General features: G+C 47.1%; 1 protein-coding gene across 1 annotated transcript in view; it reads right to left on the bottom strand.

The window, feature by feature from the left end:
• The window catches only part of Tmem132c (transmembrane protein 132C), a 328,956-nt gene that overhangs the window by 55,302 nt on the left and 246,336 nt on the right, over positions 1–27,318 (bottom strand). Inside the window, exon 4 of the mRNA XM_052755491.1 lies at positions 15,013–15,196. Within this exon, the coding sequence (XP_052611451.1) occupies positions 15,013–15,196 (184 nt within the window). The remainder of the gene's footprint in view (positions 1–15,012; positions 15,197–27,318) is intronic.

Genomic DNA, 27,318 nt, shown 5'->3' with positions numbered 1-27,318 from the left:
TTAATTTTTATTGAGACAGGGTCTCACTAAACTTCCAAGGCTGGCCCTGAAACTCACTCTGCAACCCAGGCCAACCTTGGACTTTCAGTCCTCCTGCCTCAGCCTTCTAGGTAGCTGAGATCACAGGTATGAGTCACTGTTTCTGCCTGTTGAAGGCTTGCCGTAGAAAGCAGAATGACATTATCTTTGTCAGCAGCCATTTGAGTGACTTATTAGAAGCACGTAACTGTCCACTCTTAGAAGTCCTTGTGAAAATAGGATTTTTTTTCTTCCAAGTTTGAAAATAGTCACCTGTTGCCCACACCAGCAGACACAGCATTTGAATTTTGAGTGTGGAATGCAGGTTCTGGCTGCTGAGCACATGACCAAGCTGCTGTTTATTTGGACATTTCCCAGCTCTGTCAGCTGCTCTCTTCTAACAAATATTACACTCCCCCTTGTTTGTTAAGGAATAGGTCTGCAAGGAGCCTGGGAGGGTGAGGCCACACTATGAGGTACAGACCAACAATAGCACCCTGAAGCTGCCCCCTCCCCTTGCTGTCTAAAATGGAGTTAAAGATTTGGGTTCATTCAAACCTTCTAGGAGTTAGGGGAGACATGTCTCAGCTTCCTGTACCACAGCCCCACTTTACATTTAATTTTGAGTACAAGTAGTAATCCCAGTGCAAAACCTCTTATCCTACAGGGAACTACACTATATTAGACAAATAAGAGCCCAGGGATAGCAGCGGATCTTTGCCTCTTTCCTGCCAATGATTACGGAAGGGGAACTAGTTTGCGGGCTCCATGGCTCCTGCGAACTGAAGGAGATTTCTCTGCGGGCTGGTGCCAAGGGACCTCCATAATGAGGAGTGGGGCAGCAGCAGGCAGGCTTTGACATCTGTGATGACCCACTTACGATTCTTTAAATTAGCATGCATGACATCATTATGGCAATTTTGAGCAAAATGTCTTTAGTCTCATTTCTGATCTCCCCCTGTACCTCTGTACTGCCGACTCTTCCTTGTAACCCTCTGTCTCTTTCTGCTTTCATGTCCCAGGTAACCTTACACCCATCCCTGGTCCTTACCCCTCAACTCTTGTTTTTTTCTTCCCATCAACTATTATTTTTTCTTTCAGCAGCCCACTGAGTGCGGTTAATGCTGCCTATATCCCCATGGGTGTGAGGGCATCTACTGGAGCATAGGCATCCCACCAGTGGCCATATACCCCCAAAGAAATGCTCCTTTTCCAAGAGGCAATCAACCACCAGTTGCTCCCCTCTCTTTATTTAGGCTTTACTCACATTTTCTCCAGCCCACCCACCTCTCTCTTACCAGGGGGGCTAGGATTTACATACCACCTAGGAGAGAGAACATGCAGGGTTTTTTTTTTTTTTTGACATTCTAACTTGGTGCTATCTCAACCTTATACTTTCCATGTACATCCGCTTTCCTGCAAATTCCGTGAGTTAATTTCTCCTGGCAAATGAATAAAATTCCATTGTGTATAGGTACCACATTTTCACTGTCCATCCATCAGTGGATGGATATCTAGGCTGATTCCATTTCCTGGATGTTGTGAACAGTCCAGCAATGGACATGATGAGGGATGTCTTCGTCGTTGTAGGGTATGGAGTCCTCTGTGTATGTGCCCAGGAGTGGTGTAGCTGGGTCACATGGGAATTCCAGTTTTAATGGGGGGGGGCATTCTCCCAAGTGTTTTCCACAATGGCTGTATTAATTTGCACGCCACCTCCACCAGTGAGTAAAATCTCCTCTCCCCCCACATCCTCTCCAGCATTTGTTGTTAGATTTCTTGGTGGCAGCCACTCTGACTGGGGGTAGCGGGTGTCACAAAAAAAGAGTTTTAATTTGCATTTCCCTAATGACCAGGGATACTGATCACTTAAAAAAATACTGATTATTTATTCATGTCTCTTATTCTGTAAACTGTTCATTTCATTAGCCAATTTGTTGGTTGGCAGGTTGTTTTTTATTTTTCCTTTTTGGTGCTTAAAATTTTCAGTTCTTTTAAAATTCTGGATATTAACCCCCCTGCCTGAAGTAGAGCTGGCAAAGATTTTCTCCCATTCTCCCATAGCTGTTTACGCTGTTGGTAATTATTCTTTTCTGTGTAAGCCTTTGACTTTCATGGTGTTCCAATGTACAGACCTTGGGGCTGGTTCCTGTGCTGTTGGACTTCTGCTAAGAAAGCTCTTGCCCGCATCCATGTCTGCAAGAGCATCACTTAAGTGTTCTTCTAGCAGTTTCGATGTTTCAGGTTTTAAATTGAAGTCTTTGATTGACTTTAGGTTGATTTTTGTACAAAAGGAAAGCTATGGTTCTAATTTCACTTTTCTGCAAGTGGATATCCAGTTTTTCTTGCAGCATTTGTTAAATGAGTTTTCTACATTGTATATTTTTGACACCTTGGTCAAAATTAGGTGTCACAGCTTCCTTGGTTTATTCCTGCGTTCTCTATTCTGTCCCATTGGCCTGCCTGCTTTTTATGCCAGCATTAGGCAATCTTTGTCACTATAGCTCTGTAGTGCAACTTGAGGTCAGGTTTTGGGATACCCTAATTCACTCTAACTCACCAGGTTCTCCCTGGTCTCTGCTTGGCTGGCTCTGGTAGAGAGATGGGCAGCCTATGCCTGGAAGCCAGTTCACCTGACTCCAGACAGCCTGGCACCTGGTAAGGGCACACCAGTGCACAATGACAGGTCCCCTTTAGCTTATGATTCTCACTGTAACTGACTTACTCATGGGCATTGCAATCATCACACTTTCAGTGCCTTAGTATCCTCCATTTCCAAATGAGTAAATAGCAATTCCAATCTCATGCCAGTTCTCTATAGTTGCCATAATAGATCAACACAACCTTTGGGCTCAATTTGTAAGAAATTATCCTCTCCTCACCCTGCAGGCTAAAAGTCTAAATGTATAGGGGCCATGCTTTCAGCAAAGGCTCATAGGAGAATCCTTCCTCGTCTGTTCCAGCTGCTACTATTAGCCAGAAATCCTTGGCTTGTGGACACCTCCCTCCAATGTATGCACCTTGGTGACATCTTTTCTGTCTCTTTATAAGCACGTGTGCTATTGGGTTTAGGGCTCCCCCTTACCCAGTGTGATCTTGCCTTGCTTCTTGTCTTGGTTCCATCTGGAAAGACCTGATTTACACATCAGTCACAGCCACAGGCAGCACAGGTTAGGACTTGGACACATCTCTGAGGTCCACAACCCACCAGACTGCAAATCTGGTAAGGTGCTGGGAAAGTCCGTCTGTGGATGCTGTATTATTATTATTATTATAGAGGAATATGTACCAGCCAGGTGGCATGTGTGAGGCTGGAGTGAGGGCATGTGAGGTAAGACAGGAACCCAGGAAGCTCCTTCTAGAGGATGGATTCCAGCCAGGGGCTGCTTCATGGTCGCTGACCCTCAGAGGGTGTGCTTTTCTGCTTATTGATCTAACCTGATCTCCTCTGAGAGTGGGGGCACTTAGACATATACCCTGGGTACCTGTGATTTCCCCGCTTCCTTCTTCAGACTTCTCCCCAACCCCATCTTCCTTCCTCCTCTTCTTCTCCCTCCTTTTCCCACCTCCTCCTTCTCCCTCCTCCTCATCCTCCTCTTCTTCCTCCTCCTCATTCCTTCTCCCCCCCACCTTGTCTTTGAAACAACTGTATTAAGATGTGACTCGTAATTTTGTATGGTACATGTATCGTCAGTGTTGTTTGGAGGAATCGGAGCTGGGCAGCCATCTCTACAATGAGTCTGAGCACAGTTTATCATCCCACAGATACTTTGCTTCCTCTGGCTGTTACCCCATCCTCTCCACCCTGGGCTGTCACTAAGTTGTTCTGTGTGTCTGTGGATTTGTTGATTCCTTTCACTTAGGATGATGGTTTTTGAAGCTCAGCCTTGCTTGAGCACATGCCTGCACTCCATTTTTTTTTTTAAACTGCCAAATGATTGCAGTGCTCTTGAGTTGAGTGGTACAATTACCGAGTGGGAATCATAAACTAAAACGGCCGTATCACTGAGCACTTCCTAAGAGCCAAGCTCTGTTCTAATTACACACATTATTTCAATTGAGATGCCTTCAGAGGTTGGACGGGAAAAGCAAATGGGTCCAGTGGACTTGAGGGAAAACCATCCCAAGCGCTGGCTCAGTCTTGGTCCAAGGCGGGTGGTGTACAGCCTCCACTCAGCGGTGCTAATGGCTGCCTTGTGGGTTGTGGATTGCCAGGGACTCTGTGCCTTTCGAGAAAAGCCAGGGCTGGGTGTGGTGGCTCATACCCTTAATCCCAGGAGAGGAAGGCAGATCTCTGTGAATACAAGGCCAGCCTTGTCTATATAGTGAGTTCCAGGACTACCAGGACTACAATAGAGAGACCCTTGTCTCAAAAAACTGAGAGGTGGGGATGGGAGGAAGAAACCGAATTTATTTGTGTGAAACTTTTCAACTGGTAAATATGGGCAGCAAAATTCATCTTAAGGCAATTCAGACAAAGAATGACTTCTGTGTAGCTACCGTTGTCACTTCTATAGCAATGGCTTCAGGTGACAACATTGGGGTCACACGCATCCCATGAACAATCTCGGAGTCAAAGTGGGAAACCAGAGTGGCCAGCTCACTGAGGTTGAGAGAGATTGTCTTGGTCTTAAAACTGGAAACCCTGTATCCCAGGAACCTCTTCAGTGCCTAGCAAACTGGAATCGTTGGTCCCATGAGGTCACAGCTGATTCCTCCAAGGAGTCTACACCTGAGGTATTATGCCTGCTCATTCATGGACATACACTCAGAGTGAATATTTGAACACACAAAGGGAAGGAGTTGATATCTTCAACCTGTTGAAATACTCTCTAGGGTAGTGGTTCTCAACACATGGGCCACAACCCCAATGGGGATCAAATGACCCTCTCATAGGGGTCAAATACCATATACCCTGCATATCAGATGTTTGCACTATGATTCATAACAGTAGCAAAGTTACAGTTATGAAGTAGCAACAAAAATAATTTTATGGTTGGGGGTCACCACAAATGAGGCACTGTGTTAAAGGGTTGCAGCATTAGGAAGGTTGAGAACCACTGCTCTAGGGTCAAAGATGCCATTTTTGTCTCCTCACTAGTCAGATTTGACTTTTGACTGTTCTAAAAGATGATATCACCACTATGACCATGATGCCTGTCATGTGATCAGTTCATCAGCAACACTACTTTCATCAACACTGTCATCATGATCATTATCACTATGGTTACATTATCAGCAACATCAGCATCATTACCACCACCATGATCATCAACATGGCCACTACCATGTCCACATCACCATCACGAACAACATTAATACCTTTGATGTCATAAAGGTACTAAATTGGGCAGTTCTGATCTCCAGACATGTGCTTGCTAGTTTGGGCTCTGATTTTCTGGTCAGGTACTCCAGGATCACATAGCCAACAGTCATGTGGTGATGATGATGGTGATGATGGTGATGCTGATGATGCTGATGATGATAATGGTGATGATAGTGATGATGATGATGTTTGTCTCTAAGGAGCACTATCCATGATGGACACTGACAAAGCTTGCAACAAAAGTATCTTTACACACCATGAATCCATAAAGGCATTGCCTAAACTGTAGGATCCTGAGTGTATGTGAGGCAAAGTAGGTGTACCTCGCCAGTAGGCCTTTGAAGCACCAGGAGGTGAACATAATCTAGCTGTGAATCACCTTCTATGCTGAGTCAAAGATCAAACCCCTGTGCTGTGCTGGAAGCTTCCAAAGGTTTTGGGAAAATGAAGGCATTCTCATGTTTCCCATGGTGCCTCAGTAGGATACTCATTTTTATAAATAATCTCAACTGAAACACCCCCAAATTATGGATGACATTTTCTTTGGCTGACTCTCATAGTGCCACCATTCCTGTCTAGATGTGCCAGGCCACAGAGAAATTAGGTCACACAGAAGCAAATATTCATGGTAAACTTGGCAAAGGTCCCTGCAGAGAATTTCCACTCTGCCAATTGTGGGATTTGGTGGGGACTCCATGGCTGGGGAGGCCTCATTATAGCCACAGTGTTTTCCAGGAGCAGAGAGAGTGGAGAGGGATTGGAGAAAATTTCCAGAAATGAGACTACAGACCTGGCTTCAACAGGGCTATAGTGTAGGATGAATACTACCATGACTGTGCATTCAGCCTCTCAGTTAGTCCCAGCTTCCGGGTATAAGGAAGGACACTGACGTCACACAGAAGTCAAGCCCCATGAATGCCCTGACCAGCTGTAAGCCTTGGGCGGTTGACTTTACCTCTCTGAGCCTCAACTTTCTCAGCTGAAAAAATGAGAGTAATGTGTGGCACCTTGGGGGACTTTGAGATGATGAAAGGAGAGATGCTGAGAAGGAGTTGACACTCCAAGGTGACAAGCCATTGTTGTTATGTGGGGTTGTAGGAGGCATGAAGAATTTCTACCAACTCAGAAATATAAACGCAAGAATGAGAGATGTTCTGTACTCTGTGTGCATTGTAGCAACATGGTGACAAACTGAGACAGGAAGCTAACTGCCGTGCCCCTGAAATTTGAATGGGTAAAGAAAATCTGGTCCATGGTTATGAAATACTATTCAGCCGTAGAAATGGAAATGCTGATGTGGATGAACTTGGGGAATGCGGTGCTACTCCAGTAGATCAGATACAGAGCAGATGAGCAGTCTCCATACATGGAGGGAGCTAAGATGCCCCCACACAGAGGAGGAGAGAGGAGAGAGTCATGATTGGTAGAGATGCTGGGAGGGGGGATGGGAGTATCAGTCAGTGGGTGTGAGGCTCTAATTTTGCTGGAAGAGCAGGTTCCAGGAATGTGATGTATAACACAGTGTTTGTAGTTAGTCACAAGGATGCTGTGGGTATACTTAAAACTTTGTTAAGAGGACATTCTGAGCTGGGGAAATGGTTGGTTCAGTAAGGTGCCTGCCTCACAACCATAAGGACCTGGGTTCAAACCCCAGAACTCACTTTAAAAATCCGGGCATGGCCGGGCAGTGGTGGTGCACGCCTTTAATCCCAGCACTCGGGAGGCAGAGGCAGGTGGATCTCTGTGAGTTCGAGGCCAGCCTGGGCTACAGAGTGAGATCTAGGAAAGGCACAAAGCTACACAGAGAAACCCTGTCTCGAAAAAAAAAAAAAAATCCGGGCATGATGGCATACACATTTCTTTTCTTTTCTCTCTTTTCTTTTCCTTTCTTTCTTTCTTTCTTTCTTTCTTTCTTTCTTTCTTTCTTTCTTTCTTCCTTCCTTCCTTCCTTCCTTCCTTCCTTCCTTCCTTCCTTCCTTCCTTCCTTCTTTCTTTCCTTCTCTCATTCTCTCTCCTCTCTTTCTCTCTTTCTCTTCCTTCCTCTCTCTTTCTCTTCCTCCCTCCCTCCCTCCCTCCCTCCCACCCTCCCTTTCTTTCTTTCTTTCTTTCTTTCTTTCTTTCTTTCAAACCACTACACCCCATGAGGTTGGTGGAAGAGGCAGAGCTTGCCTTCCCTGGGAATGGAGTGGGAGGATATGGAGGAGGGCAGGTCCAGAGGGGGCTCTGGGTGATGGTGGTGGATACTGGGGACTTCCACCCTCAGCTTCAATCTTTGCCAGCATCAGTGGGGAGAAAGGGACGGCCATCAGAGCACAGCTTCAGAAAGGAGTAGGATTCAGGCTGTGCCCTGGCTTCTCAAAGGTCTCCCAAGCAGGAGAACGAGCCTCAGAAGTGGCCCAGGGCATTTCTCATCACTGTGCAGCAGCTCAGGAAAGCTGTTGGTAGCCTGAGGTTAATGCAGATAAAGTTGGAGGCTTTGTGTGTGACCTGGTGGCAGGGGACTACTTAAAGGGAAGGAGGAACCAGCCCACCTGTGTGTTTGGAAGGCAAAGGGAACACTTTTCCATAAAATAAATGAATGTGCTGATTTTAACCTTTTAAAACTCTTTGGTTAAAATCCAGAGAGAGGGGGGAAAAGAACCCTCTTGTTTCATCTAGCCATTCTTGTATTAATTTCTAAGTCAAAATACCACGCTTAGTTCTCATTAAAATCTGTACCCACCTAAGGTTCTCAGGAATAAAATTCCATTATCCAGGCTCTTTGGTTTCCACTTTCAAGAATGTTTGGTATGCTGGGACTCAGCACAGCAGGGCTTCTGTGTCTGGAAGAACTTTTTCTCCCCTCAGGACACAGTGCTTTCTAGCAGCTTGCCTGCTGGACTTCATACAAGCCCATGTCTGAGGTAATAACCCACAGCCTTGGAAGGAAATTTTAGGTCTGATTCCAAGACATGCCGTCAAAATCCCCTTCTGAGTAATGGATGACTCTCCTTTGTGTGCATGGCTGCACATCTGGCCCTGTGGTGTCTATCAGGACAAGGGTGGTGTGCTTGGGCATCCATGATGGTAACACTTGGGGAGGGAATTTCACATGGTTTATGCACTGGGTTCATTTTTTTTTAACTTTATCATATGTACATGAGTGTTTTGCCAGCATGTCTCTCTCCATCCTCTTTCTAAAGCCCCTTCAGAAGGAAAAAGAGAGAAGGGATACCCTGAGTCTTAAGCCACTCATAATGGTGCAGAGAAAGTGGAAGTTAAAGCCGTTGGTTTGGTGCTAAATCCTAAAGTGTTATGAAGATGAATGAGAGGTATACCGTTTCTATCCAATGAAAGTAGGGTGTGTGTGTGTGTGTGTGTGTGTGTGTGTGTGTGTGTGTTATCTGTGTGATGTATGTGTGGTGTGTGTGTGTGTGTGTGTGTGTGTTATCTGTGTGATGTATGTGTGGTGTGTCTATATGTATATGTGTGTGTATTTGAACACGTGGTTCCCCAGTAGGTGGCGCTGTTGAGGGAAGCAGAGGAACCTCGAAGAGATGGAGCAATCCCGGAGGTAGTACAGTAGCTGAGGGCAAGCTTTGAGGGTCCACAGCCTCACCTCATTTCTAGTTCTTTCTCTCATCCTCATGCTTTGAGGGTGAGATGTGAACTCTCAGCTTCCCTCTCTGGCTTCCTGCTGCTATGCCTCCCTGCCATTATGGACTCTCCCTCTGGAACCACAAGCCCAAGCAAAGGCCCTTTTCTATAAGTGGTGATGGTGTTCTATCACAGCAACAGGAAAGGAACAAACAGATGACCCTCTTCCTACCCCACCACATAACTACTCATTCCACAGCTCCTCATTAAGCACCTACTGTTTACCAAGCTTGGTTCTAGATGGTACAGAGATTCCTTCCCCTCCTGGGGAAATCCAGATAACGAATGCAGAAATGCAATGCAATGCTCTGTCATTCTATGAGAGAAAAACTAGGCAGGCTGGGTGTAGGGTGACTGGGTCATTCCTCTAAGTAAAGTGTTAAGGTAGACCTGGGAACACTTAAGCAGGGACTTGACCAGTGTGAGGGGGAACACAACCTGGGGGTTGAGAAGAGGCTTTGGGCACAGCCAGCAGCAGGTGTAAAGGCTGGTTCCACCCGGCCTTTGTGAATACTCCAGTAATGAACACCATTAGTCAGTCACTGGCTTTAGGGACTACCCTAATCCAGGAGAGTCTCAACGCCACATCACGACATTTTCAAAACTGCAATCTCCAAACAAGGTCAGGTTCATGCTATGTTGGGAATAAAGAGTTACAGAGTCAGATTGCGATGGACTCTCTTGGGGGAATGAGGTATTCAACTACTCCCACCCGTTATTTCTGAATGCCAGCCACCGACGAGCCTGAGATCAGAATTCTGTGCGTGCAGTGCCCTCAGCATTGGGGGTACAGTGCAACCAGCCTGGCTTACACAGACTTCCAGCAGGTAGGTCACTGAGGTGGTGTGGGTCTCAGTAGAAAGCTCATGCTATGGGCCCCTTACCACACACCACCCATGCATAGTGGCATCGCACCTGCCCCATGGAGCTCCTGATCTCCTAGAGGAGAGAACTCAGCGGTCCATAGACTCAGATCCCTTTAATCAGCCCACTGACTGATGCTTTATTTTTAGTTTGATCTCATACAGAGATTATAGTGTGTCACAGAAAGTCCACGAACATAACCCAAGTTCAGATCAAGGAAAATGACTTTGTCTTAAGTCTGTATCCGTAAAGGATGATGGTTTGAAATTCATCAAAAACTCCGAGTAACCTGGCCAACATGAGAAAATACAATCAAAATACCTCAGTCATGGGAAAGATAATTTCTTGCATCTGTCAAATGAGAGCTGTTTTTGTCTTGAATGGGCCAAAAAGTTAGGGGTTCTAATAATTTTTTTTTCCCGGAGAAAAGATCCTATTATGTAGCTCTGAGTGGCCTAAAACTTGCTTTTTAGATCAGGCTGGCCTTGAACTCTGAGTGCTGGGATTAAGGGCATATGCCATCATGCCTGGCCCAAAGTAGGGATATTTTTCTCCCGTTTGAAAAAAAAAATTGTAGGTAGGGGGACACTTTGGGACAACAGATCCCTTTACACTCATCCAGCCACTGGTAAGTCCCATCTCTCTTATGAAAGACCTATCCATGTGGGCAGCCCCACCAGCATGCCCGGTTATATAAAGGAAGGAGTACCTGTTTCCTGTCCACCCCAGGATGGATGATCGCAGAGTTGGGTATGGTGTGGGAGCTCTATGAGGCTCAATGGATTCTATTGAGAGACTATGGCCCCTTACTGGCCGCCCTCCCCCGTCACAAGGAAATGAGTCCCACTGAGCCCACACCTGACCTCTGTTCCTGTCCAAGCAGCTCAGAGGAATACCTGTTTTTTACATAGAAGAAATGATTACCCCAAAATATATTTGACAGTTCGAGTGCTTCTCCAGCTTCATGCTACCCCCACACAGACTTGGCATGTTCCTAGTCTTTACTAAACTCATACCTCTATCCCAAGCCTGACGTGGGTATGAGGAGGGTTCCAGGTAGGGAGAGGTTCCTTCCGGGAAAGGATGCTGATGAGAAGAGCAGCGTATAACTGTCTGGAGATGGAGCTGAGCAAGCTGCGTTGGGACCAGCTACTATAGTTTAATAGTCACAGTTCCTTAGAGCAAACAGCACTGCATGGGACGGACAGGCTTCTGCCTTGACTGGGCTCTTACAGACTCATGCCTGCAGCCTGCTGGGGGGACCTAGACACGGAGGCCTGATGGTACAGTCTGCCGGTGGCTCTTCCTGTCCCCAGCTTCCTCCCTGCACTGAAGAATGGTTTGGGAAGATGTGATGTTGAGGCAAGAACTTCCAAGAAAAGCAAATTCCTCTTTAATGACCCCCCGTCGGACCTTTCTGAAGGCTGTTTTCTTTAAGATGAACAGCATCCTGGGAAATACACTTGTTCTCTTTTCCTTTTGTGAATATTTATTTTATTTTTATATATGTATGCGTAGTCACATGTGTGTGGGTGTCCCTTGAGGTCAGGAGAGGGTGTTGGATTCTCTGGGGTTGGAGTTAAAAGCAGTGGTGAGCCACTCATGGTGGGGGCTGCACTGAACTGGGTCCTCTGCAAGAGCAGCGAGGGCTTTTAACCTCTGAGCCATCTCTCCAGCCCCTACTCAATGTTTTCAAAGGCCGACCCAGCTCCCAATAGGCAGCAGGGGGCTCGCTTCGCCCTGTTGGTTTTTTCTCCCTTTCCTTTTTAAAAATCTTTAGCTAGGTCTGTTATTACCAGCTACTTGGGATTCTGAGGAAGGAGGATTGCCCACTGAAGGCTAGCCTTGACTACAGAATGGGTTCAAGGCTAACCTGGGCAACACAGTAAGACTCTGTCTCAAAATAAAAATGATAGAGTTGTAGCTCAGTGGTGGGGTGTGTGTGTATGTGTGTGTGTGTGTGTGTGTGTGTGTGTGTGTGTGTGTGTGTGTGCCAAGTATACATAAGGTCATAGGTTCAATCCCCATACTAAAAAAATGAAACAAAAATTCTCATCTTTGAGTGTAGTTCTGTAGTTCTGTTCCTACTTACTATCAGTAAGTATTTTTTGTGGGGGGCTAGTTATAAATGTACTTAATCTTATTTTAGTTTAAAAACAAAACCCACTTTCTGGTATAGTTATCCCTTCTCTTGATAAATACTGAATCACCCAAAACATTTTGGTACTTAAAAATGTTCATGCCCAAACATAGTTTTTAAGTGCCTCTGGGCTGTTTCCTGTGTAGCCCTTTCATTAACACATCTTCTCATTTAACTTTGGAGGTAAGGTCCTACTATGTAGCTCAGGCTGGTCTTGAACAGAATGTTCTTGAGGCAGAATCCTCCTGCCTCAGCCTGAGTACTGGGATCCTAGGTGTGCACATCCGCACCCCACTGACACCTGGTCCTAATTCTCTGTGCTGTGTTGCACAGTCAAAGTCAAGTCCTGTATTTCAGGTAAGCACGACACTGATGAACACCGAGCCTAGAGGTTGGATGCAAGCTGCAGGCACGCTGGTCCTGTAGAGATGCCACTGGCAGTGACTGGGGCATGAAGCCAGTCTGAATTCTCTTGGGCTAACTTGTAGACAAAAGTATTTGGAGTATGACATGAGGAGTGATTTCTTCTTGTCTTAAAAGCACTGGGAAAACACAATAACCACAATAATGACATCTCATTTCATGGAGGACTCACGTGTTGTTGACAATGGGCTGTAATGATATCTTATATCCTTATAATGGTTTTGCTTTTCAAAGTCTTTGAATGTCTTATCTTCCTGAAATAGGCAGGGTAGGAATTGGGCACTTACGTTCTGTAATAGATGTTGGCACAAAGTCTAGGATGCAGATCTGCAATCCTCCCGCCCTCAAAGGGCCACACAGTAAATATTTAAGAGTTTTTGAGCACACAAGCAAAACTGTCTAAAATGTAGACTTGAAAATGGAATCAAGGTCAGGCATAAGGTGGAGGGTTATCTGGGGTTACGGTACACATTCAGAGCCAAGAATGAGCCAGGTGTGGTGGTGCACATCCATAATTTCAGCACCACGAAGGCTGGGGCAGGGGGATTGAGACTTTAAAGTGAGTCTGGGTTATACAACGAGTTCAAAGTCAGCTGACCTCCCTAATGAGACTTTTGTGGCTCAGAGATCAAGTGCTTGTCAACTGTGTACACAGCCTGGATTCAGTCCACAGCATCCAAAAAATAAAGTCATGAGCAATCACTTTCTACCTTCGCAAGGTAACAAATGTGGCAGACAACATGTGGGATGATGTCTGTTGTGTCTGGCTAGTGTCTGTCTCCCACCTTACAGTGAGAGCCAGATTTTCCCATGATGCATCATGCCTACCTATTCTGAGTCTGACTGCATACCCGCTCTGGGTGACACAACTTTAGGCCTGGCAAGCAGAGTGTAGCATACACTTTGTCTTTGATGAATGGCTGAAGGAGAGCACATGGCCAAGCCAGGCCAATGCTTCTAAAGATTTATTCTTCTTTATTTTTTAAAGTGTGTATATATGTGTGTCTGTGTGTGTGTATATATGTGCATGTGTAAGTGCAGTGCCTTCAGAGTACAGAAGAGGGCATCAGATCCCCCGAACTGGAGTTACAAGCAGTTAGAGCTAGGAACTGAACTCAGGACCTCTGAATGAACAGAATTAACTTCTTAACTACAGTACCATCTCTCTAGACCAATGCTTCGAAACCAGAGCTTCCCCAAGGGGCTTGCGGAGTGATTGGCAGTGAGGGTCTCACTCTTCCTTGGAGGGATGACACCATTATGGTCTTGCCAGGGCCTATCTGATGATGCTAACAGAGAGACTGAGGTTCGGGAGCATCCAGGGTGTGGTCTGCCCACCATCACCCATAACCTTTCCTAGGAGGTCTTAAAAGACTCCAGGTAGATCTTCTAAACCACACAATGTGTACTCACAGGTGTTTGAGAAACACTGTAAGCTCAAAGTGGGTTGGGTTTATCTCCTATGTATACTGAAGAATCCTGATCAATTCATTTCCCATAATCTCTTATTAATTAAATAGGATGCTTGCTGATAAGGGCTCATCAATGAGAGCGACAGAAGGTCGACACGTAATTTGCAACCCAACCCCATCATAGGTGGGATGGAGAAGCACAAGGCTCTGTGAGTCCATGTGGCCTGTCCACTGTACATTGTCCTCTGGCTTCTTGGGTATTGAGAGCCTTGTCTTTGGTCAAAGGGAAGTGGGATGAAGCAGCTGTCTCTTTCAGGCAGGGGGCAGGGAGGAGCTGGGAATAGCTCTCAGGGGCTGCATGCCACAGGGTTCTCCTGCTGTCTTTGTTTTTTTTTTTTTTCTATTGCTGTAATGAAACATCCTTAACAAGAGCAACTTAGGGCAGAAAGGACTTATTTGGCTTACACTTCCAGGTTACAGTCCATCATTGAGGGGAAGACAAGGCAGGGACCCAAGCAGTTTGTCACATACCACATCCATAGTCCAGAGCAGAGAGGCTCTCACCCATGCTGCCTGCTTGCCCAGGCACAGTCCATTTTCTTCACTCTTACACAGTCCATGAAATTGTGCTACCCACATTCAGCGTGGGTCTTTCTGCCTCAACTGACCATCAAAACAATCCCCCACAGACATGCCTCTAGGCCAACTTGATCTAGACAAGTTTTCCGCATTAAGAATTTCTTCCCAGGTGATGCTAGGTTGTGTCAAGTTGATGGTTAAAACTGACCAGCACATTTGCCATTCACATGATGCCATATAATCAAGAATAACTTTAGTTGACTGGGGTCTTTGAGATTTGAGTTCACTTATTGCCACAGCCTAGCCCAACTCATCCTGACCAGGACACACATCAGCCTGAAGTTTTCATATAAATTGGAACATGATAAAAGAGAGCTGAAGTGGTTTAAATTAGAAGTAAATGACAAGGACTTTGGTAGGTGGATGTGGCTAGTACCATGATGGCATTATCTGAGAAGCTTACCTTCTGAAAGATAATGTTGCCACTTCCAGGACGGAGGAAGATGGGGTTACTTATACATAAAATAATTACAGTGATGACCTGGGAAAGAGGAAGCATGCAGGGGTACTGTTCATCAGTAGGATGTAAGGGATGCCATGACAGCATGACTTACCATAGCGAGGGGGACAATGGCGACCAGGTCCTTCTGGCTGATGAAGATCTCGGACACAGCGATGTCTGTGGTCCCCTTCCTCGGGTACTCCACTTGCCAGGTGATGGGCTGTGTCCCTGAGAGGCTGCTGAAACTGGCGATCTCAAAGTTCATCTGCATGACCTCGTTGAATAGATTGCTGCTTCTGCAAGGGAATGAAAGGAAATTGCGGTGATATAGTGTGGACCCTGTAGTGGGTAGCCATTCCAGCTTTGATCTGGAAGTTCCAACCCCCACTGAGACTTCGGCAACTGTCACGCCTACAAGGTGGGGCCAAGGGAGGCACCTGGAGACCAGAGATCTGGATGGGTCTGCGCTCTCACTCGGTTCCGAGACCCTGGACAGTGGAGGTTGACTGAACAGAGCTCCAGAGAACACCGCTGAACTGCGATACACCTTCCCCAGACCCCGCAACCTACCTATCCCTTAATTTGTAAGTTACGACATTAAATAAATCTCCTTTTAACTATGTGGAGTGGCCTTAATAATTTCACCAATAGTACCCTAATAAACTTGCCTGAGGATCAGAGGACAGAGCCAGCCACTAGATTAGACATGGAGGTAAGGCAGTGGTGGCACACACCTTTAATCCCAGCACTTGAGATCTCATGCCTTTGCTTGGGATGCACACACGCCTTTAATCCCAGGAAGTAATATGGCAGGGCAGAGAAAGGTATATATGAGGAAACAGGAACTCACTCTCTTTAGGCTGAGGATTTTGTAGAGGTAAGAACTAGTGGCTGGCTGTTCTGCTTCTCTGATCTTTCAGCTTTCACCTTGATATCTGGCTCTGTTTTTGTTTTTTTTTATTAAAAGACTATCTAAGATTCAAACAACAGGAAATGGCTTTAATATGATGGTGTTTGAAGGATCCTTCTCTCCCTTTACCCCAAATCTGATAATTGTGCTCAAAACGAGAGGATGGAAAGACTACCTCTCACAGACAGCTCCAGGTACTTGAAGCATGATGTCACTTTCAAATCAGAGAGTTGGGAGCTAAGATAGAGCAGCACCCACAAGCCACGGATCCAAGCAAAAATTCTTAAACACTGAGCACTGATCAGTGTATGTAGGGATGAGGTCTTTGGGTTGTTTTTGAGAGAAGGGCTCCCTTCATAGCCATGGCTGGCCTGGAGCTCACTCTATAGATCAGGCTGGACTCCAAACGTGTAGCTTTGAAATCTCCCATTTCAGCTTCCTGAGTTCTGGGATTAGTGTTCACCACCTTGTACAGTTAACACTTGCTTTTGTTTTTAGTAGGATTGGACTCCAAAGTCATGCTCAGGTGGAGAACTGCCATAAATATGTACTTTTAAAACTGACTCATGGAGTTAGGATGTAGCTCTAGTGGTAGAGTGCTTGCCTGGCATGCTCAAAGCCCCTGGTTCAATTCCCAGCACTGGATCTACCAGACAAGATGGTGCACACCTGTTATCCCAGTCCTTGGGAAGTTGAAGCAGGTGGATGGGAGTTCAAGGTCATCCTGGTTATACTTTGACTTCAAGGCTAACCTGGGATACATGAGACCTTGTCTTAAAAAGGTGATACAATCCCTGTCCCCAAATAAGAAACGCAGTGTCATGCATAAGCCTGACTTATCCAGCTCTGTGTCTCATACCCTCACTCAGAATCTGTCCCATCAGACGTCCCCTTCTATGCTTGCTGGTGGAAGACAGAGACAAAGAAAAGGAGCCAGTTCATCCTGTGGCCAGTACTTTTCTACTGTCTCTGAGCATCTGCCTTGAGGAGACCAAGAGCCCCCGCCTAATATGGGCAGTGCTGGTGATGTTGGAGCGATAAAGAGAGAGATTTAAACACTTAGGTAACCCCAGAGAGTGCCAGCAAGCACTGCTTGATAAAAATCAATGGTGTGGATTTACAGATGTAACTCTTGAAGGAAAATTTTCAAAATTGGCTTAAAATAAAGCAGTTACTCGAAAGTAAATAAATCCCCCCAGTAGTCACGACAAATTTCAGACCATTGAAAACCCAATTTTCCACACCTCTTGCCCACTGGACTCAACTGTAAGAAAACAGAGCCTAAGGATGAGATAACGCCAAAGGGATTTTTAGCTTCCCAGCCTTCGGGGGGAGGGGGGTTTGCAGGGACTTGAGTAACCATGTCATAGCCACCATGGGCAGCTCAGTGCCTGTGGAAGCAAAGCCACTCACAAAATGAAGAAATGAAATTCTCAATGGGGAAGTCTCTCCCAGGAGAACAGTACCAACTGGTGTGGGTTATATTTGACCCATTCTGCTTCAAGTGCAGTCAGGAACCCAAAGATCTCTTTCCCACCCTGCCCACAGAAGCCGCTTTCCGATGAGCTCTCCATGGTGCTGAAGAGTATGGCTTTGGGTTGCAGGCTCCACTTTGAGTCGACTGTGAAAGCAGGAACCGAACAAATGCCCCACAGTGAGCAGGATAGGAAGAGAGGAAGAAATGGAGGGGAGATGGGCAAAATAATGGTTGGTGTGTGTGTGTGTGTGTGTGTGTGTGTGTGTGTGTGCGCGCGCGCGCATGTGCGCGCGCTCCAAGCTAGAATCCTAGGAAAAACAGCTCTACAGAAGTCTGTGCCTCACATTCAAACACACACACACACACACACACACACACACACACACACACACACACACACACACACACACTGCTGTTTCGATCCTCTGTGTCAGTGGCTCCCATTCAGAGTACTGAGGGAGGACATCTGGTCAGCAGAGATTCAACACGCTAGCACAGAAAAAGGACCCGGCCTCCCCCACTGTTGTCTGCAGTGAGTACAAGAGACAGAATTCAGAACCCACGACATAAGGGCAGCATAAGGGAGGGAGAAGCTTATGACGTCTGCCCCGTGGAACAGGGCAGCACACTTGGATTTCACTCCAAGATTCAGCTTTAAAAATAAGCAAATGGCGGGGCTGGAGAGATGGCTCAGTGGCTGAGAGCATTTATTGCTCTTGCAGAAGACCTAGGTTCAGTTCCTGGCATCCCCATGGCAGCTCTCAACCATTAGTTCCAGGGGACCTGATATCGTCTTTTGCCCTCTGTGGGCACCAGACACACATGTGGTGTACCCATGCATATGCAGGCAAAACATATATCTAAAATAAAAATAAATCTTTTAAAAAAATAAACAAACAGAGCTAGAGGGATGCCCTGTTGCTTTACACGGATTCCGGGGATCAAGTCCCCATACTTGTATGGCAAGCACTTTACTGACTGAGGCAAATCACTAGAGCCGCACACTCTCCCATCCACTAGAGAGTGAGACTGGAAATCTACCTTCTGTGTTTGTTACCTGAAGTTAAGCTCCGCATAGGCCTTTCTTGAGCCAACCTTCTGCACCTGGGGCTGCGACCCACAACCCTTTCATCTCCCCAGTCCTGACAACAGGACTCCCTCCCCTTCTCTGTTTTCTCAATCTCTTTTTCCCTTCCTTGCTTCCTTAGGGCACCCCACTCTGGTTGTCTCTACCATTCAGGCACTTCAGGCATACTTCCACTCAGGCCATTTGCAATAATTTCTTTCCCACAGGATCCCTTATCACCCTGCTCCCCACAGCCCATCCACTCATGTCATTGGACCCCTGTTGCTTGGAATTCACCCTTCATTTACATGGCCACACAACCCAGTATGAATTTATCTCCACTTGGGAGTTCAATATCCACATCTCCCTTAACCAATTCAAGCTCCCTAGCAGCAGTGGTATGGTATTCTTCCATTACCTTCAAATGACACATCACCATGCTGACCTACCAGAGGCACGCAGTAAATGTTTGTCGAATGAATAATAGATGAGTGACTGCTCCAAGAGCCTGGCTTCCTGATATTCACACTTCCTTCCAGTAGTCAGGTTAATATTAATTTCTACTCAGGAGGGGGAGAGTCTCCATTTTGTTAGAAAGGAGGGTGGAGGCAGGCTTTGAAGCTATCAGCTTTTCCAGAAGGGCTGAACCCATTCCAAAGGAAAAAAAAAAAAAAGCAAAAAGCAGAGTCTGTTGGAGACCTTCCAGAGAAGACACGCTCCGAGGTCCACTCCTAAAACTTTGCATTTTCCAGATATCACAGAGGACAGACGCTGGATCCACTCCAAAGCTTGCTATTGAATTTTACGCCTGCTAAGCTCTGCTAAGTACATAATGAGGAGTCTGAATTAACTATGCAAAAGTGTAATTTACAGTTAATGTTTGTAATTGATGAGTTGCGGGTCTCTGTGGCAGCGCTAACTGCTGAGACGAAAGGGCCCTGAGGGGGATGAAGGAAAGTTTTTTAGTTCTAGAACAGAAGGCCTCCTCTACCCATGCACTCTCTAGTCATCCATCCATCAAGCATTTAGTAAGCAGATCCCTGCCAGGCACCCACTGGAAGCACTCAGAAGCTGAGTGTTGGGAACACTACGGAGTCCCTGTAGTTGACGGTGGGTGGGAGAGGGCCTTGGAGACCTCCCAGACTCCTGCTGTCCACTCCCCACACCCTCAGCTTAAAGACACAGAGAGTGGCCCAACCAATGCATATTAGCAAGCCTTGGGGGCTCCTTTCTTGTCCCAGGTTTCTCTTCGTTGGCATCCATTTTCCAAGCAGCAGGGACCTCATTAGGGCCGAGAGGTACGGTGATGCGAACGTGAACATGTCCCCACCCCCACCTCCCAGCCTCACACATCTGAACTGCTTGGTTCTGAGCAGGAGGTACTGCTCCGGGATGGTCTTGAGATTTTGGGTCTTTGAGGTGGGTCCTCATTCGAGGAAGTGGGTTCTGGGGGTGGTGAGCCTTGAGGTGGATAGCTGGACCCTGCTTTTTGTTTGTTGGCTGACAGCAGGATAGAAACAGCTGCCCCAAGCTCCCATTGCAAAATAGTCCCTGCTCTGCCTTGCCTGTATCCCCTCAGACCAGGAGCAAGAATAAGCTTACGAGCAACTGATGGGAGAAGGCTGTCTTTCTACAACTACAAATTTGTTGTATTTGGCATGCTGATGGGTTTGGGGTACACACCCCACTCACTCTGTACTAACAATCTCTGTCCTCTTATTTGAGGTGCTTAACCTGGGCTGGATGACCAGATACCTAGCTGGACTTCCTCCTTAGGTGTCTCCATTCTCTTATAGTGCAGAGCCTGGAGGGAGGGATGGGCCAGTTTCTGACTCCTCCTTGTTCTGCCTGGCTAGTGGGGCTACCCCGAAGTTATGTGCCCTCCCTGCTCCTTGGTCAACAAGCACACCGAGAAGAGAGGTGAGGGGCTGGAGATGACTCAGCTGGTGAGGTCCTGAGTTCAAGTCTCGAGAACGTAGGCAGAAAAAAAAAAAAGAAGCCAGGTGTGGTGAAATACGCTCAGAACACCAGTGCTTGGAAAGCAGAAACAGGCTGATCTCTGGGGCCTCACTGTCCAGGAACCATAGCTTCCTCAGAGAGCTCTGGGACCCGGTGAGTGTGGGCGGCACCTGAGGAGTGATTGCTAAGGTCGTCCTCTAGTTTCCATATGCATGCATACATGTGTACCCACATGGACATGAATGCAAACACGCAAACACACACACACACACACACACACACACACACACACACGATACAAGAAGAGAAGGAATGATTGACAAAGGGATGATCCCCTATGATCCCCGCATAGGGGATTCTGGCTGGCCAGACTGCTTTGAGGTTCTTGCTGTGGGGGCGGTCACCACCTTTTATCTGCTTCCTCCTGGTCACTTTGTGCTACCAGATTGTATTTTTTTCTAGACAGGGTCTCACTGTGTAGCCCTGGCTACTGGCTCTCCTGGAACTGACAGAGATCCACCTGCCTCTGCCTGTTAAGTGCTGAGGTTAAAGGTGTGTGTCACCGCCACACCTGGTGACTTGTCCTTTACCCCTGAGCCTCCCTGGGTCCCCATTTCCCCTTTTGTAAGCATTAGATATAGAAAATATCCAGGTGGCCTCAGGGCTGTGTGCTAAACACTCAGCACAGTGGTCATGCCTACCCCCCACCTGACAGTGACATGTGGGTAAGCTGAAATTTGGTGAAGCAACATTGGGAAGAAATCTCTGCTTCCCAGGTCTCCTGGAAATCACAGCATATTCCCTGGGCTATAAACATCCCAGTGCTCAGACACCAGGATGCCCAGCTTCAAAGGCATCAAATGCCTTAAACAAATACCCTCTGCCAGACCCTGCATGAGAATCAGGTATTAACAGAAAAAAAAAGCAGCAAATGGAATAATAGATACAGGATCCAATGATCTTCCCCACTGACCATTGGGCTCACTCTAAAAAGGAGTGTCCCCTGGACAGCAGCCCCTCCAACCTGGGATGCCACACCCAGATCCTAGCTTCCCCAAATCAGCTGTAATGGAGAGAGATACAAAGCAGGGAAGCTGTAGTTGCTTATCTGAGGCTGTCCAACGGGACTTCCAATTTAGAAAAAGCCTTTCTTAGGTGTCTTGGAAGCAGCTGGAATGGAGAAAAAAAGAGGCTGAAATGAACCACATCCTTTGAGAAATCAGTTTAAAGGCTGTAATTTTGGCTTAGAGTAAACTCCGTTTAGGGGACTCCTAGTCTGCAGGCTGTGGGGAATTGGATAATACTGTGTTCACACTAGAGATGGAAAACATCATCTTGCTGAAAAATGGTTTTGGTCCCAGGGTCCTCTGGATGCTGAAGTGTTGCAAAGCAACCGTGACAGCTGGGTCTTTGTGCTCTCCCTGTCTGGGAGGGAGAGCAGTGGTGGGTCCTCTAGGCACTGGGCTGGGAGGTCTCTGGCTCCCTTCATCTGCAATCGGCAGTATGTATTCTCTGAAGAAAGATGAACTGTACATCTGCGATGTGCGAAGAGATAGAACAGCAGCAAATCTGATGGCTATTTCTCATCCCAAGTGTCTGTGTGGGACAGAGGGAATACTTATTGACAACAGACCAGCTAGCCACACTATCGGCCTCCTGAGCACATGTCCTGTGTGCTGGCCCTTCTGCCTGGCTGTTCTAAGAGGCAGCTGGGAGAGGGTAACACCATTCAGGAAGATAGAATCCAGGCAGAGGCAGTAGAGCCTTTAATGACAGGCTTTGGTTCACACCTGGCTTCACTGCTTCTCCTGTCTTGTTTTCTTTTCTTTTTCTTTTGTTTTTTTCAAGACAGGGTTTCTCCGTGTAGTTTTGGTGCCTGTCCTGGATCTCGCTCTGTAGACCAGGCTGGCCTTGAACTCAGAGATCCACCTGGCTCTGCCTCCTGAGCGCTGGGATTAAAGGTGTGCGCCACCATCGCCTGGCCCCCTGTCTTGTTTCCTTAACTGGTCTCAGAATAATCTTTATTTTAGGATTAGAGAAAGTACCCCCGTATCCTTAATGCTTCAGTATCAGCATGGGAACCTGCGCTCTGAGTCCACCAGACAGGCAGGGGGTGGGGGACACAGTGAGAGAAAGGCAGAGAGAGAGAGAGAAAGAGAGAGAGAGAGAGAGAGAGAGAGAGAGAGAGAGAGAGAGATGGAGAGGAGGGAGACAGAGATAGAGACATGGAGGAGGGGAGAAAGAGAGGGAGAGGGGAAGGGAGGTGGAGAGACGTGAGAATCCAAATGTTCTGAGGCTGTGCAGGGAGGCAAAAAGTTTGGTGTTCACAGCTGTATGCCATCCATTCACAATGATGCTCAGGGGACTGGAAACTGGATTAAGTAGGAGAGGGTTATGAACTAGTATTGATGGTGTACACATACTGCGCTGGGCATTTAATTCATATCAGCACCACAGCCCTTGAAACAAGTCATAGGGCTGAGCACCAGCCTCATGCAGAGGCAAGTCCCTGTCTCCAGGACCAGAGCTCCAGAAGCAGGACTCAAGCCCAGATCTTCCTGTCCATTTCCCATGCAAATGTCTGAGCAGCCAGGGAAAAATGTGAATGCTGTTATTCCTCATATATATCCACATATATAATACATATATACGTGTGTATCTTTTTGAGACTGTTACTCATATAGCTCAGACTGGCCTCAAACCTTTTATATAGGCTGACCCTGAACTCTCAATACTTCTGCCTCCACCTCCCCGGTGCTGGAATTGTCGCTGTGTGCCACCACACTTGGTATCTGTTAGTGACTGAAATGCTGGGGAAGAGTCTCTAGGCCTGTGTGTGTGTATGGGGGGGGGTGTTGGTTCAGAGAGACAAGAGAGGAGGAAATGGGGAAGAAGAGAAAGTAAAAGAGAGAACAATGATGAAAAGATATGGAAGGTGGGGGTCTGGAAGTTCACGTCGCCATGGCTGTCACCTCACTGTAAGCCACTGCAGACACAGGCTTGCTATGGTAAAATTTGGTCTTTAGAGCCTGAAGAAAACATGCCCCCTCACCCCCGCCTCAAAAGGGCACTGTCCTCTGATCCTTGACAAAGACAAATGGAATGGCCAGGCCCCTCATGTTAAATGGTCCATATAGAACAGACCTATGATCTGAGCGCTCTCACTGTGCAGAGGCCGGAGCTTGCCAGCCACGTGCTCTCTTCAGTCCACAAGGCAGCCGTCCCTCTTTGGTTTTCTTGACACCTGACAGGTGATTCCTTAGCCTCCGTTGACATTTCTGGGGTCACAGGGAGCCCCATACCTCCTGAGGAAACCAGTTCCACTGTGGGTAGCCTGGGCTTCAGGAAGCTCCTCTTCATATGGAGTGGTGTGAAAGTGACTCCCAGATGTTGGCACCTGGTTGTTTTCCTAACTGGGGACCCAGGAAAAGTGTCATTGGGAATACAGAAAGGAGCCTGCAGCTCTCCCTGACATACAGGCCCCAGCGCTCAGAACCTGGACTCTGAGCATATCAGCCAGCATGCTGCAACAGAGAGAGGTGAGTACTGGGGAGGTGAGAATTCACCTCCTTTGTAGACCATGGGGAACTTCTTTCACTTATCACCCGTCCGTCCATCTGTCCATCCACCCCTCCCTTCCTCCCTCCCTCCCTCCGTCCATCCATCCACTTATCCATTTATCCATTTATTTTTTATAAAGTTTCTAAGATTCATATTTTTTAAAATTTTATGTGTATGAGTGTGTTGCCTGCAAGTATATGTATATGTATACATATATGTATATGTACACACACACACACACACACACACACACACACACACACACACACACACCATGTGCATGCCTGGTACCCATGGAGGCCAGAAGAGGGCATTGCATCCTGTGAAACTGGAACCACAGATAGTTGTGACACATGGATGTTGGGAACTGAGCCTGGGTCCTCTGGAAGAGCAGCCAATGCTCTTAAGCACTGAGCCGTCTCTCTAGTTCCACCCCCAGGACATATTTCTAAGCCCTTGTATTCATCAGAGATTGTTAGTGTGTGTGGTAAACCATTAAGACCTTGGATCTCACTGGGTTCAAGGCTCCATATTCAGCTCCCCACTGGCCCATTGGGAGTAATAAGAACAGAGGGGGAGCCCAGGCATGCAAACATCGAAGGAAGCATGCACAGGAAGCCTGCTGCTGCAGTGTGAGGCAGCACTGAGCAGCCTTGGTGCTGAAGATGGCAGATTTGTGGCATACATGGCCCCAGCCAAGGAACAACCACCAGCTTCCCAGATTTCTGGCTTTTGAAGAGGGTCCAAGAACCTGGACTCTTAAGTAAAAACCTCCTGGTGTTTTTAGCAGATAGTAAACTCAACAGAATGGAACAAGCAGAGGCTGGTAGAAATGAAAACTGGTAAAGAAGCCAGTTTGTCTTCAGCCATGCTTACTGTGGGTCCCTCCAACAGCCACCTATGGATAGATGAGCAAAAGGCTCACAGGGCTCTACCCCTTACTGCTAACCTATTGGCAATGAATAGGTTCTGAGAGTTGGGGAGGGCCTTACTTAGGGGGCGTGTCTTAGTGTCTTCAATTGCTATGATGAGACACCATGACCACAGCAACTCTTATAGATGAAAAAATTTAATTGAGGGTGGCTCTCTTACAGTTTCAGAGGTTCGGTCCTTTATCATTCTGGCAGGGAACATGATGGTGTTCAGGCAGACATGGTGCTGGAGTAGTAGCTGAGAGTCCTACATCTTGGAAGCAATAGGAAGTTGACTGAGATACTAGGTGGTATCCTGAGCATAGGAAATTCCAAAGCCCACCTCCACAGTGACATACTTCCTCCAACAAGGTCACACTTCCTAGTACTCAATTGTTCTGTTGTTTGCTTATAGTCTCTCTCTCTCTCTCTCTCTCTCTCTCTCTCTCTCTCTCTCTCTCTCTCTCTCACACACACACACACACACACACACACACACACACACACACTTTAGCTTACATTTGTTTATTTGTTCATTTAACAGAGAATCTTATATTAGTACATTAAGTTGAACATGGGACTCAAAGCCTATATGGAATGGGTCATGGAATGCACTCATGAGATCTTATTCATATGCACTGAGCCACAGGCTGCTTCTCATCAGGGCTCACCAGAAGCCTCTGGAGAGAACTGAGATGAGGTCCTTTCTCACTCTGGGATTTGATGGAGTTCGTGCTGTTGTAAATACAGCCCCAGTGCAGCCATCTCTTGAGGTCTGGGTTCATATGCTGATGTCTCATCTCCTAAGTGATGGATAGAGGTGGGTGCTGGGAGGGTTAGGTCCTGAGGATGGGGCCTCCCTGTGTGAATTTAGGGACCGAGAGAGGTGTATGCCTCTCTTTTTCTGAGTGGTTAGAATGGAAGACTGCGTCCAGGAGGAAGAAACTGTCCCCAGACATCCTGAGTCTGCTGAGACCCCGATCTTGTTCTCCAAGCTGCAGACTGGGAGCATCTCCCTCCTGTCATTCAGGGGCCACTCAGGCAATTCGGTTACAGCAGCCAGAGTGGGTTGAGGCATTATCTTCCAACGTACTTTGAGTGGTGATGCTTTGTGTCTTATTTGGCCTCTGATGACCCTTGTTGTCAACATCCAAGGACATAGTGTCTGAGCACAAGCACTGAGAAATCCTCCTTCCTGCTACAGTTGTGACACGAGGTATGCTCACCAAGACTAATGTGTGGAAGGCTTGGTTCTCACTGAGGGGTGTTCATAGGTGGGAAGTGAGCATGAGATCTCTAACCCAGTCAGTGGACAGACCCAAGGTTAATTTTTAAGGTGTTTCTGGTGACAATGGAAAACTTGGGGAGTTAGGGCCAAGATGGAGGAAGTCATCTGTGGGAGCCCATATTCAGGTTCCTAGTGGCTTTACTCAGCAGGTCTGCATAGAGAGGATGATTGGGCCACCGTTGGGCCAGAGTGCAGGTGTCTAAGATGGTCTGCACTTGCCTGATCTAGGGGGAGGTCCTTTGCTCCACCCCTTGGCATTTCTATAAATACCCTGGGGCAGAGACAGCCAGGGCCCGTTGGAATAGGTTCCAGGCCCTCTCGAGGCTATCTTGTATTTTCTGTTTATCTCCACACTCTAAATCCTTCTATCTAATATTTCCTGCTGCTTGCACTCAAGAAAACTCTGGGGAACTGTGGGGTTGGTGGGTAAGCACCCCACAGTCATCAATGGGGGTGTGGAGGGCTTGGAGGATGAGCCTTGTCTGAAGCTACTTCCTATGCTTTCTGCTTCCTGGTAACCATGAAGTGAGCCACTTTCTGTACCACATGCCCTGCCATCGTGAGAGCCTTCTTCTTCTCAAACCCAGAGTAACAGAGCCAGTTGATCATGGACCAGAGCCTCTGAAACTATGAGCCAAAAATAGCCTTTCTCTCCCTTAACTGCCTATCTTAGGCATTTCATCACAGTGATAGAAAAACTGGATGATACACTTCCTTCCCCTAGTGTGTATGCACAAAGTCTGGGGAGTGAAATGAAGAGTACTGACTTCAACCTGGGGTCCCCAGGCCCTCGGCTCTACTTCTTCCCCTGCAGCCTACAGCTTCTGTACCTTAGCTGAACAGCACTCCCAAGGAAAGGTACAGGGAGGCAGTAAGATACACGCCCGGAAGGGGGCTCCCTTTAATGTAGCAAGTGTAAACCCAGGGCTGTGGGATGGCCTCCGGGACATGAACTGGGTTCAGCTGCAGATAATTCGAACCAAGAAGACCAGAGAAAATGAAGCCAAAGACACAGAGTGTGGGCTGCAGGCTATTCCCTTTCCACTTAGTGACATGGCTTCATGTGACTTTTAAGAGAGATGCCCCCCCCACCCTCGGCTTGGCTGCCTAGTCAATATTTGCCTCAGTTTCATTTGACAAAAGGTATGATGGGTTTTCACAAAAGGAAAAGAGAGAGGAGAAAAACAGAGTTGATGGGGGAGGATGAGCCTCACACATCATTCAGGAGTAGTTAAATACACGTGGC

Source organism: Peromyscus californicus, unplaced genomic scaffold, assembly GCF_007827085.1.
Source record: "Peromyscus californicus insignis strain IS unplaced genomic scaffold, ASM782708v3 Scaffold_2__1_contigs__length_46816999, whole genome shotgun sequence".
In the NCBI taxonomy this organism is placed as follows: Eukaryota; Metazoa; Chordata; class Mammalia; order Rodentia; family Cricetidae; genus Peromyscus; species Peromyscus californicus.
This window is presented reverse-complemented; position numbering and strand designations above follow the sequence as displayed.